Source organism: Pholcus phalangioides, unplaced genomic scaffold (assembly GCF_987345545.1).
Source record: "Pholcus phalangioides strain wild (caught in Gottingen) unplaced genomic scaffold, Ppha-v1.0 ptg000013l_1, whole genome shotgun sequence".
Classification (NCBI taxonomy): domain Eukaryota; kingdom Metazoa; phylum Arthropoda; class Arachnida; order Araneae; family Pholcidae; genus Pholcus; species Pholcus phalangioides.
Genome location: NW_028301606.1, coordinates 20581925 through 20595774, shown reverse-complemented (window position 1 = coordinate 20595774; position 13850 = coordinate 20581925). Strand labels below are relative to the sequence as shown.

At 37.5% G+C, this 13850-nt stretch overlaps 1 protein-coding gene and 1 non-coding gene across 2 annotated transcripts in view; both read left to right on the top strand.

The window, feature by feature from the left end:
• Positions 1-13850, top strand: part of LOC149078748 (uncharacterized) — a 211092-nt gene that overhangs the window by 188613 nt on the left and 8629 nt on the right. The window contains exon 3 of the mRNA XM_089240848.1: positions 11658-11850. Within this exon, the coding sequence (XP_089096974.1) occupies positions 11658-11850 (193 nt within the window). The remainder of the gene's footprint in view (positions 1-11657; positions 11851-13850) is intronic.
• TRNAT-CGU (transfer RNA threonine (anticodon CGU)) lies at positions 2805-2877 on the top strand. Its single transcript has one exon. It is a non-coding gene; the product is annotated as a tRNA-Thr (tRNA).

Here is a 13850-nt window from a genome sequence, read left to right as displayed (position 1 = left end):
ATGTTAAATTTGCTTCTAATATTTGCCTTCCCTGATGGAGGCAACAGCGGCCTATGCTTGCTACGCACTGGCCCAGCGTGGTATATTGTTCCCTGGCGAATATTTGCTCCTAGAATGCTCCCTATCTTGTGACTGCTGGCGTTCTTCGGCCAATGTGTGGCCAGACGGATTGGAAGAGAGATCGGAAGGAAGGTCACTTTTTTGACTTAAGATGAAGGCTGGGAGGTACTGGTCGTTCTATTTGACCTTCCTTCCAATGCCTTCCAGCCTCCAACATTTCTGCGAGTCGGTGCTCCCTATAAAAAGTCTCGTCAAAGAGAACAATTCCATCGAAGTGCAATATTTAATCATTGCGCTTCATTCATAGTGGAAAAAATTTATGGCAGCACCACACATAACAATCAGCACACAGTAACAAACTTCGCCTTAGGTTCACAACACGTACACGCACATTCCGGTAAGTACCAATTCGTTAGAAATTCTGTAGAGGAATGTATAAGAGGTGCATGTACGGTTGAGTAGTAGTAGTAGCCTCCGACATTTGATGATCATTTCCAAAGGTGGAGCGGCCACACTGCTTGTCCATGACCAACCTTCAACGTATTGGGCCAGCCTTGATACATTTGTGGCCCTGACTTTACTGGTGCTTACGTAAGCTTTTCATTATGAATTGATTACGAATTTTATTATGACCGGATTTTCTATTGAAATAAATCAGATCAGAGCATACTTCTCATGTATAAGACCCCTTAACAGAGCTCATTTCTGAATTTTCACTGGCTCTTACATTAGGTTTACGGGCATCTTTTTCTCAGCCACCTCGTTGGGCATTTTGCCTGTTGTGGCGTTGTATTTGTATTTGTATTTGTTTACATTGTAATATTGACATTGGTGGATTAAGCATTATTGGGGAAGTTGTTTTACCGCAGCCACGAATCGCGGGCTGAAGCTTTATAAACGTTTCGGACGAAGAAGATTTGAAGTTTTCTTCAAACGGTTCGAGTCCAGAATTCTGTGATTTGGTTTTCGCGCATCGCACTCTATGAACAGAAATTTGAACTAATTTTTAACGTAAAGTTCCACCTTTCTGAGAATAACTTTCTAGCAAATCGCATTGAAATGTTCCGAATACTTCAATTTTTTAGGAATTTTTAAACTATTTACGAATTTACGGGAATACTTTTTGGACAAATCTACGTTGAAATGTTTAAAAAAAAAAAGTAAATCCGAGAAGTAGAGAAATAAAATCACTGACGTGGTTAGATTATGACGGAGGTAAAGGGTCTCTCACTCTCTTACCAGATTGGGTTTTTTATTTTGTACATAACATTCTTCCTACGTGTGGCTCAAGAGAATGTTGCGTTTCCGATGCTTTTCTCCTCAATTGGAAATCGGAGGGAGAGGAAAAGAAAGGAGGAAAAAAGACAATTACAGTGCTCAATCCCCTCCCGATGTAAACGTTGTTTTAACTCTTGGGAAAGCGTCAGGCAGTCAACACACCGGAATGGCTCTTTCAATGGCTGTATGATTACAGTGTACGTTTCTCTCTTCTCGTTGCACCCCCCCCCCCGTCCCATCATCCTATCCTTGAGAAGACATCACAGAGGAAAAGAGAGCGGGACAGTCATTGGGCTTCTCGAGTATATACGCTGTCCGTTCCCTGTATCCTCTGGTCCTTTTCTCAGGAATTCCCTACTACTGTTTCTACTCTATCTGTCGTTTCAAGTAGCAATAGTTGAAGACTATTATCTGGTTGGGCGACTTGGAAATAATCAACCAGGGCGGTAGAGCAGAAGAGGAAAAAGGGCAGGGGAAATAATTCCGATTTTTTTTTTTGCTATTTTTACCCTAAAAAAATAGAGAGGAGGAGGGAAAGTATGGATTTTCGAATCTCTCGTTATTCCTCCATGTTATTAGCCATTGTGTTTTGTTGTTGTTTGCACGATGCGATTGCTACTTTTTTTAAACGATTTTCGAACCTCAAGAGAAGGGAGAAATAACTTTGTTTTAATTTGGAAAGTCCAAACTTATTTTTATTGATTTTTTTTTTTTTGGTTTATTATTGTTTTTATGTCTTTTTCAATTGAACCGAAAGTTTCCGTGTTTCTCTCTCTTGGGACCGATGGTCTCTAAATTCGTTGTTCTCTTCCGATTTATCTAAGTATTATTAGTATATTTAGGGAAATAAAACTCATGTGATGCTTTGTATCAACCGGCGTTTTCCTAGGAAAAATTCCGTGGAACATGGTGATTCTTCTTTGTTTTCTGTTCCTCTGGATTTACCGAAAAATTTCGTTGGTTAATATTTAATTGGATGCGTGCAGAAGTATTGATTCGGTGGTTTTCGATTGAAACAGCAAAACATAATTATGAACCGATGCAAATATAACGTGTATACTCGTACGTATAATACACAGGGAATGTAAAAACTGAAAGATACGTGTATTACATTTGTTCATTCAATGTATTGAGTTGTTCCATACTTCAGAACATTTTTTTAAGAAAGAAATTTCCAGACTTCAGTTTTATTTGCCGAAATCGAGTTGTTGCCACTTCAAATTTAAATTAGGGCACAAAATTTGTGAATTTTGCTGGATTGGGAGGCAAAAATTTCATTCGTGTGCTTTTGCAAACACAGTCAGTAAATAATTCTCCTCATCAACAATAGTAGTGTTCAGAATCGCTGCTGAATTCTGATTGGTCGATTTTAAGATTGTCTTCGTGTGCCGGCTTTATATCAACCGTTACAATCTTCACTAATCATTCAATACATACTGAAATTCCCAGATTCAGTTGACATAACCGCCACCATAGCTCAGTGGTTAGAGCACTGGTCTCGTAAACCAGGGGTCGTGAGTTCGAACCTCACTGGTGGCTACTTCACCGTTTTTAATAATTTTGTAACCTTGAATATTTGTATGAACTCATGGTGATATTTGTTCGCAATATGTATTACCTTCATAGTAATGTTTTTGTGCATTACCAATGGTATAAAAAAGGGAAATTTTTATAATGAAATTAATATATGTGACAGTAATTCCAATGTGAATGCCCAGCCCTATCAACGGAGGCTCTGTTTGATTATCCCCGTCGCCCCGTCGCAGTGGAGGCTCTGTGTGTGTATATTGCATATACATTGTGTATTTGACCAGTCTCAAATATTTATCACTTCAACATGCCAACATCTTTTTCTTACTTGCCCCGCAAGTATTTTCCACACTTTTTTGAAATCCCAGGCTGCAGTCTTCGGCCACCTAGTCATTGCGTTCAGCTATCCATTTCAGTCAAATGGCTTGTACGTTGCATCGAGTTGATGGCTGTCTTCATGGGAAGAACGACGCGAGTGATTCGATACTTGCGAGCACGGGGCAAGGGAGGGGGGGGGCACCACTATAAATCTTTGAAACTTTTCCGACGCAACTCTGCCTCTCTCTTTTGAAATAACGGAAGTAAGGTGCTTTGCATCAGTCCGAGGTTGTGAGGGGTTCTATCTGTCTATTTATCTATGCCAGATTATTAAAACTTCGCGAAACGTTTGATCAATTGATTCACAAATACAAGTTCAAAATCAGGGGAGCCACAACATGCAAACCATCCAACAAGGTGCCTAGATAAAAAATAATGAAAAAAAAAAAATTAAAACAAATAAATATTAGAAAAGAAACCATAAAAATAAGTATGGTTTACATTACATACGCACAACGGCCCAATAAATTAAAGAAAACCTAAAAAAATTAAAATAGACTGCCCATAGAAAACTATGGTTATGATTCATTGTCTGTCGTGGGGGAATTCACGACAAACGAAGGGTACACATGTTACTGCCAAAGCCCGAAATCGTCCAGTTCGCGAAGTGACCGGCCAGATCACTAATTGACCCATTTCATTCCAAATTTTGTTGGTCAATGTCCAAATTCCGGAATTGGCCAGCCAGTTGACAAAGTGACTGGGGATCCTCCGCCAAAGTCCCATAACGAAAGACATAATTGGGGGGGGGGGGTGTCATCGTCAAGTTTACGTATTTTTTCGTGATAATTATGGCCACCACGTTAGCTATGGCAACCCATCATATCGCGGCCACTGCGGATGTTATTTTTATAATTTGTTTATTATCATATTTTTTTTTCTTCAAAATTTGTTTGTTATTATTTTTGTAATTCTTTCTCTCAAATTTATCTTCCTTTTCTCTCGTCACATGGAGCTAATTTAATATTATTACCATATATAACCATTTATCAAACATAGGAGATGAAGAAAAAAATAAATTTGACTGCTACCGGATCGTCTTCCATCAGCACATCGAACTTTGGCCATGGATCTTCGGCCACTACGCGAATTGCCGGGCAAAGCTCGAATCATTACTGAGAATCGGACTTTGACCAAAACTCTGGGCCTATTCGTGAATTGACAAATTTCGGATTTTGGCAGTATCCGTAACTAACCGAAACTGGTGTCCCCGAGTCGAAGCAATTGAATGACGACGTAACAGTTTTTTGTGATCCATCATATCGATCCCCCATTAAAAATCTTGCATACAGCACTCCAATCATACCTCTACGATGCCTACGTTGTTCGAAAGAAATGAATTCCAATGAATCAAGTATATCTTCATACCTCAAGCCTTGCATACCCGCCAGAATTCTGGTGGCTCTTCTTTGCCCCATTGAACAAAATCGATATCTTTCTGAAGATAGGATCTCCGAAATCGTACAGCATACTCTAGGCCAGGGCGAACTCGGCAGTGGAAAAACAGAACGGTGACTCTGGAAGAACGCGAAGAGATCTTTTTTAAATATCAAAACACCGAACATTTTTTCAATTTGTTTTTTCGACCACCCTGGGCAACATATTTCCCATGAAGCGTCAGCTCTCATGGACTTCATAAATATTTATAATACTTAAGGCAACATTGGCTTCAGTTTAGAAATACTAATAAAACCAAGTGCTTTGAAATTCAAGTTTTAATCAACCATATTGAACGACCTGCGTATATTTTGAAAATACACCAATCGCAATAGAAGCAAAACTAGCCATCAAGTAGACTCTTGGCCTCCCCGTGTTGCCATAAAACTTTCTGACTAAAGAAATCTGTTCAGATCCAAAAATTATGAAAAAGATTGAGATTTTATCGACTCAATCTTAATCAAAATTAAATTTAAAATTTAAAAAATTTAATTTTTTTTATAACTGAAGCATTTATGAATTGATCTCAAATCTTTTTCGTTATTTTATTAACTAAACGGTTTCCATTATTTTGAATTAATTTTTATTCATTTACATTGATTTTATGAAGTTTTATCATTCGCACAAGCTATCTGTTTAATGTATTATTTTGAAAATTTGTGAAAAATTAAGAATTGGATATAGGTAACAATTGTGTGCTGGAAAAAGATAGCATACACAATCAAATATATGGCGAAAGTTTGAAATAAATCAGGGAATAAATAAAAATAATATTTTTTAATAATATTTCTACATAAGAAAGTTTCTTAACACGTTAGAAGATAAGTGGTCCCCTTAATGTTAAAACCGACAGAAAACTAAATATTAAAATGGTTGTCAAATTCAAAATTTTATCTCCTCAATATTATTAATGACAATTGAAATTATACTTAAGTTAATTAAAGAAAAGAAGTTTATTACTTTCTTTAATTTCGACGATGTCTTTGAAACATCTCTCGCTTTCATTAACAAATATATTCTCCAAATTATTCAATTAAATATAAACGATATATTTCCACATTTTTCTAGCATTGAATCGAACTTTGTCATTCCGAATTTCTAATTATTTTCTAATTTTTCCTCCCCAAAGAACAAAACTGCAGCTTCTTCTGATCTTAATGAGGAGAAATATCGAGTGATTTGCATTCTTCTATCAAGATAACCGTCCATATATTCTCACATACACACACAATGTTATCCTCCCCTTCTCTCTTACCTTCTCATTCATATACATCGATTCAGCTAACTAAGTTAATTTAACTTTTCTTTCTTTTTTTCTTGTAAGGAAATAGGAAAATGATGATTTTAGTACAGGGACAGAGAAACGTATCAAATAGAAAGATCGCAATTCCGTTACCAAAAAAAAGAAAAGAATCCGTATATCGCGCCGACACTCGAAAACAGAATAATTTTCGGAAGCAATTTTTACGATGGGCTTTGATAACGAGATAAGACTTTTATAACTGGAATATTTTATTTTTAGTAGTGTACGTTTGTGTGTGTAATTTGGTAATAGCGGGATCTCTCGGCGAGAAAATGACTTGGCGTTGTGATTAGTGTGGAAAATCTCGCAAACGTGAAATCGATAGCCGTAATTGGTAGAAGATAGTGCTATTTTATTTATTTTTAAACTCTCTCTCTCTCTCTCTTCGTTCTTATCTTTGTTCTTTACATTGATCCCTTAGTAGATAAAGTCTCTCACCCCGAAGAAGGTAATGACCAATATCACGAAATTAACAGAATGTTGAATTAATTTGAGAATTTTTTTTTTATTCTGTAATTTTTCTCGTCCCTAACGAGCGATGTAGTGACATCACCTTCCGCTTTTATGTCTGCAATTACTGACCAAGTGTTCGAATTAAAAAAAAATTGATTATTAAAGAATGATTAAAAATTTCCTTACCCAGTCAGCGTACACTGTTTGCCGATTGTTGAGAGGCAGCGCGAGATTGTGTCGTACCTTTTGTAGCAAGAAAATGTTCTTCAGAGATTATTCTCGGTCTTGTTTGCCTTTTCTGTGGGATAATTCATCAAAATTCTCTGCGTATGGATGTTGATGATTACCCAAAAAGTACAGATTAAGTGACTCGTGTACTGGGAAGTAAGGATAATCATCCTTATGAGATATAGCCGGTGCATCATCTACCGGACTTGAATTTCATTCAATGACGCTCTGAGATTTTCGATAGCCGTTTACCACATGAAGAAACACCATCCTAGATCAGTTCCGGACCCTGTAAATCTTTCGATGGCCATGTTAAAATAATACCACCCAGAATGTGCAGGACTTGAATATCTGCATTACAAAAATAGTGACAAAATTTCTGTGCTTAGAACATGCCGAAATGAAGCTCACAACTACCTACGACGTTTATTTTGGCACTGACTAGAAAAGTTGAATCCTCTCTGTTACTTAGGCCCCTTTGGTGCCCTTAAAGTTGTTTCAGTTGTACCTATGAGCTTGGATGGTGAAATAATTAATTTTTTGTTATTAAATTATTTCAAACTGGATGTTATTCTGTAAAGAGGTCAGCGACCTTCGTCTGATCGGGAGAGCACAAAATGGCAAGAGAATCTCGGTTTTATACCAAAATACTGTACAGAATCTATTCTTTTTTATCACCCTCTACTTTTCCCTACTTCAACAATTTATAACAATTCGGGTTCATAATGATCCCTTCAATAGTGCCCACCATAACTTACGCCACAGTTTTCTGTTCCTTGGAATGTGTCAAGCAGTACAAAACGTCACTGTGAATATGGGATTGAGATGATTTTGATTTTTTTCTCAGCCCAGTGTATGAAGGAAAGACTTTTCTCCCGGGTATTACGTTGAGAGGTGAACTCGGAAAGAAAATTAAATTTCAGCACATCACGCTACAGAGCATAAATAAGGAAGGGGTAACCGTACCTTCTTGTGGTGTATATGGATAGCGCGTCTGCCCGGATTGCAAGCAGACGGGGTTCGATTCCCGCTGGAGATTACTATATTTTTCTTTCCGAGTTCACCTCGGAATATCCAGAAAAAAAAAGTATTTCTCTCACTGCGAATGATTTAAGATTTTTCCGTCCACCTCTATTTACTGACAAATGAAATTGATCGAATGCATATTACAACATACGATCAAATCGAGTTTTTTTTTTTGAATTCGTTTCAAGTTAACATCCGTACGTTCACATCAAGAAATGAAATATTTCTATCAATCGTTGTATGGATGGGGAATGGGAGGGAAACAGATGCTTCTGTGAAATGAGGTAGGAGGTTCACACTCACACACACACAAAACCCCTGAAAGTTTACTTTACTGGATGCGCCTCCTTTCACAATTCAATTTCCCAACTATACAAGTTCCAAAATAATTTTTTTTTTTCAATTGCATCCTGTGTATATCCCAAGTGTGCATGTACTCGTGGGCATCAGAAATTAAATCTTCTCTACGTATGTATGTGCGTACGCGAGCGATTTTTTTCCCTTCCAATCTCTCTCACGGTATTATAAACGCCACCCTTCAAATTTGAATTCAATTCCTCTACTGAGATGGGAATATATATATCTTTCTCTCCTAGACTTCGGTTAAAGCTTTTTAGTGAACACGGAGGGAGGGCTTACATATTTTCGTCAAAAACTCGAATACATAAACGGTGATGGTGAGGGGGAACGAGAAAGACATATACATGAAGATATGGGAGAAGCTCTCTCTTCCACAAAATGAAGTGCCGTACGCCGCAGCGCGTAACCAATCAACATAGGAATGAAGTAGCAGATGGTAAACACAGAGCTACCGTACACGTGCTGTACCGCGAAAATTCTATTTTCCTATTTTCCATCTTTTTTTCGCCCCCCCCCCAAATACGTCCCTTTGCCACGGGGAGACAGAGACACAGAATCATGCAAGTATTACAAGAATTCGTACGGTTGGGCGGGGAAGTAGGGACCAAATGGGAGTACGTAGTACGTACTAACACGACCGCTACTGGAGGACACAAACTATATAATGTAAACGAAGAACTTTTTCTCCGACGTAACCCTCCAAGGTCCGAACCCACGATGGTAAAATAATAATAATAACAACAAAAAATCGCATTACTTATTCACAGCTGCGAGTGTGACTCAGGACTCACCAATGGCAGGATGACGGTATAGTACATGTACTGCGCGATGATGAAGAAAGACAGGGGGAGAGAGAGAGATGGTACTGGGAGGTGTAGAGAAATAGCAAGGATATGGAACGTGGTGGGACTGACTAAAGTATATCAACGAGTCCCCCAGCGCACCTCATTAACTCAGTGGACCGTGTGCGCTAATTTAGGAAGCGTGCGCGCCCGCGGTATGAGTTTTCGCGGGTATATATACGATTTCCTCTGGTCCGTTCGACCGACGTGGAGAGAGAGTTATAGCTCGGCTGAAGGTGGAATCATAAACGCACGGACGACAACAAAAGAATGTCTGTGCCAAGAGAAGATTGGGGAAAATTTAACGAACCGAGCACACCCTAGTTGAATTATGCAGCAGATATATATAATATTAGAAAAGATTTTCCCCCAAATGCGAACGCGCCTCTTCCTCCGGGGGAAAATAAATCGAAATGCACTTCAGAAATTATCAAAAGCACCATAAAATTATTAAACTGCATCCCTCTGAAATCGAGAAGAGGAAACAAAAAGAAATATATAATAATAAATTGATAAAAAAAAAGGATTTTTCAAGATTGCATTTTGATTAAGGATCATGACTGAATGATTTCGAAAGCTTTCTGGGGGAAATAATCAAGGGGAAAAAAATTGATTATAAAATCAGGGGGAAAATATTTATGGAAATGAACACTCGAGAGTATTCGAATCTATATTTAATCAGGTTAAACGAGAATATTGTATATGCGGACTGAAATATTATATTACATTCCTCCACCGAAGAAACTAAATTATTTACCTTCGGAGACGGAATCTAACCCCGAAGAAAAGGGATTAAAAATTGACAATAACTAAGTATTCATTGTGTAATGATAAGGGAAGAGGGTTGTACTGCAGAGCACGAATATAATTAAATATAATTCAACTTTCTTTTGATCAATTGGAAAACCTTAATTGGTTAGAGTAATTATTAAATGATAAAACTTTTTATTTAATTCAGAATTTCTTTTGAAATTTTAAATTCGAATTTTTATTTGTTGTATACTGTGGTGTTCAAAATTTCAAGAATAAAAACGTTATTTTTGCCGATTTCTAAAAACAAAGGTTATTACGAATGCATTACTATGTATAGATCAGAATAAAGCCATCTCGCCGGCATTCACGAGATATCTCGTCAAGCTGAACCTGTGTGTCTTGTCGAGGTATCTGGCCTCCTTAAAATTGCTCTTATTTTGGCAATATCGTCCTTTCTGTAAGGTTCTGGAGACCATACCAACGGAGGGTCATAGACTTGGTTGAAGGGGTGTAGAGAACAGCTACGCGTGTCCTCGTTGGCGCACTCGGCTTGAGTAATGAAGAGAGACTTCATTTTTTCAGTATGTTTTCATATTGAAAATATTGAGAATGTTTTCGTTGGATGAGCACAGGTGTCGAGAGATATGATCGAAGTGTTAAAAGCTTTCAACGGAATGGATAGGATGGACCACGATTTATCAATTTACCGTCAATCAACTGCCTTTACAAGGGGACACCAGTATCGTTTGGTCAAGAACAATTCTAGGTTATGCTGTCGCAGAGAATTTTTCTGTAATAGGATTGTTAATAAATTGAATGACTTGCCCCCGGTGGTATTAAATTCCAACACAATTGACACGTTTAAAAAGAAATACGGTAAACATGTTGGGGTAAATCGAGAAGCTATCCATACTTAGAATAAGACAACCATAAATACATTATGGGCATTGTATAGTATTTTACAATGTGTATATATTGTTTATAATTTTTGTAATTGCATTTTTAATTGGGTTCCTGTATTTTAGAAATATATGACATCCATGTTTGTTATGGAAATTTTTTTTCAGCCACCTCGTTGGGCATTTTGTCCGTTGTAGCCTTGTATTTGTATTTTTGTATTTATTCTGTATTCCTTGAAATCGGAAGAAAGCCGCCTACTTCATGCGAAAAAAAATGATGCGGCATTTTACAGAGTTTAATGATTTCTCTACTATGCCGTTTTTATCCCGGATCAATAAAAATGATTACGCCGGAGAATTGATACGGGTTCTGAATATATAAGTTTGAAATTGGTGCAATACAAAACGGTGAAGTTGCATATTCATCAGTGGCGTCGGAGCCCGCAGTGCTGTAGGTGCTCCAGCATCCTCGATAATTTAGGGCATGGTTCTGAGAACTTTTGATTCAGAAATCAAAATTCCGTATGCAACGATAAAGACGAACACCCACAACTTGTGAGCCACAAGATCCTAACACTTCTGATGCACCTGTCATTCATGATCGTGTGGTATCGTGGATTGTGAGAAATGTCCAAAATTGACATCGCAAGGTGGCAATTAAAATAACGCTGATTGAATGTAGGGCTACCTACACAGGCAATACATACTGTTAACGAGACAGTTGATAAGTCTGGTTGGTTGGTTATGTAAATGTGGTTGTGATTTTTGACGTGCATCTCAAACATTCAATCTGGTCTTGTTTAGAGATTAGGCTGACGAATTCATCCTCCAAATGTCCTCATATTCGTCTACAACTTCAGCTCTATACGACTGAGCGTTGTCGTCCATAAAAAAGATTTATAAAGTCAATACTGAAGTGGGGGGGGGGGGGTACCATCTTAAAGAGATCTGAGCCTTTTAAAAACAGAGTTGTCGGCGGCCATCTTGTATGATGCGTCCCTGTACCACATATATCCCACCTCACCGTCTTAATTTTGAACATCAGTGTATATTGGTTTGCATTTGGTTTAAAAAATGTATTTAATCTTATTGTTTTTCTTTCTGTCGTAGGCACAAAAGGAAAGTCCAGAACTTCTTGCCCTGCAAGAACCAGAACCGATGTGACATGCCGATAGGGCAAACGGGTGGAATCACATACGACGACGTCCTCATAAACCATCACCCTACGCGACTGCCCAACCATCATAATCATCCTCCTGGTCCTACGCCACTGACGACAACCGATACGTTAACTCCTATAGAGGTGAGTCGATTTCCGTCATTTCAATCCGAATTGAAAGATTTTCACAAGAAAAACATGCCTGCATATTTACATTTGCGTTTGGAAAACAAGTTTTAATAAATACAAAATTACACTGCTAGACTTAAAAAAAAGAGGAAATTCAAAGGATCACAAAATTTTACCGTTCGTTATAGCGGCAATGGCGAGTTATCTCGCCTCCATGAAACCCTCTTATTTTAGCCCAGATATTTTGTAAAAACCATTTCTCAATAGGAAATTTCTCCATACCTTTAAGTTCACACCTGCTGAAAATCGGAAGAAAGCCTACCTAATTAAAAGAGATATGGCATTTTGAAGGGTGGTTTAGTGATTTCTGATTGCCACCTACCTAAAGGGTGAATATATTGCTCGAAATACAATTTTCAGATATATATATATATATATAAGGAGAGAAAAATTATAGAACTGATGAAAATTAATGAATAATGAAAGATATGATGAAAATTAAGAATTAACGGAAGTAAAATTGAAGGAAGAATTGAGAATGGAAAGAATCGGAGGAAAAGAACTGAAAAGTGAAAGAATTGAAGGAAAGATAAAAAAAAGTGATGAAAATTAAGAATTAATGAATGAAATGAATTTCAGAATTGATGAGGAAATTTTAGAATATTCTCGAAAATTCAGAATTGACGGAAGGAAAAATTCGAAGCTTTGGATGAAAATTCAGAACTAATAAAAGAAATAATTTAAGAGTTTGTGAAAGTCCCTAATGATTTACCGTGAGTACGGGGGAGGGGGAGATTTACAAAGCCCGGGGCCTGGTGCAACTTTAAATCTCACTCGCACCCCCCCCCCCCTCCTAGCCGGGCCGACTACATCTTAAATAGAAACATTGCGAATACTCATAATCACTCATTTTACGGAGTAATTAGTTCCGATTGCTGCAATATAATCGTCCTATAAGATAACTTACACGAAAAAATACCAAGAAAATAAATCGGAGGTAGAATATAAAAAAAAAATAATCGTAAAGGGGGAAAAAGGTAACGTAGGCGTCCAGATGAAGGAGGAAGAAGAACTCATGGCGTAGAAATCTTTCATAGACCATTTGACAGGAATGGATGGTGGCCGTAGGAATTTTGGCTGATATGTCGTCTTCAGAAATGTGATTTTTCCCGAAGACAAATATGTATTCCTGGAAGAAGCCATTAGGATCACTGCAGCGAGCGGAGAACCGTATATCATCTGTGCCATAGGACAAGACTATTGGGATTTCCGATTCTAGTACTCGCTCTAGTTTTTTTTATACTATTTTTTCTCCTGCCATCTATCGCTCTTTTTCCGTCCTACTGTTTTTTTTTTATATTATTATTATTATTATTATTATTTCTACTATCTATCCAGGTTTTGTTTCCATCCCTTTCCCTTTCATAATAAATATATATATATAAAAAAATATAAATCCAGGCTATTGTCCATGTGTTTGTATTATGTGTGAAGAGGCGGCAAAGTTTGAGGTAGAAAAATGGAGCGAATCAAGATCTGCCCCATACAGGGATGTTGTTGTTGCTGTTGTTACAAGCATTTTTTCTGCGTTTCTACTATTTTGTGTTCTTTTTTTTCCGTTCCATGTGTTTGACTGGTCCCTTTTTTCCTTTGCACGCCAAGTGTCCATCTTTCCGGTGAACGGAACTTCCGTGTGTGCGTCTGATAATGGGATTTCCGTGAATTCCTTACGGAAAATATGAAAGAAATATACTATATATTTCTAAAAAAAAACTAGGAAAAAAAGGAAAAAAATAGAAAAGCGTTGCTTTCTTATATTTTTTTGGATTCCGTCGCTGCACATGTTATCGTTCCGGTGGAGAGTGACCGGCAAAGCACACAAGAATGTGATAGCTTTTCGAAAACGCAAAGCTTGATCATGATCTGTCCCTTAACATCATTCAAGTAAAGATAAAGTCACAGATATACGAATATATGTTACAAATTTAAGCGATATATACCACGGGATGATAATT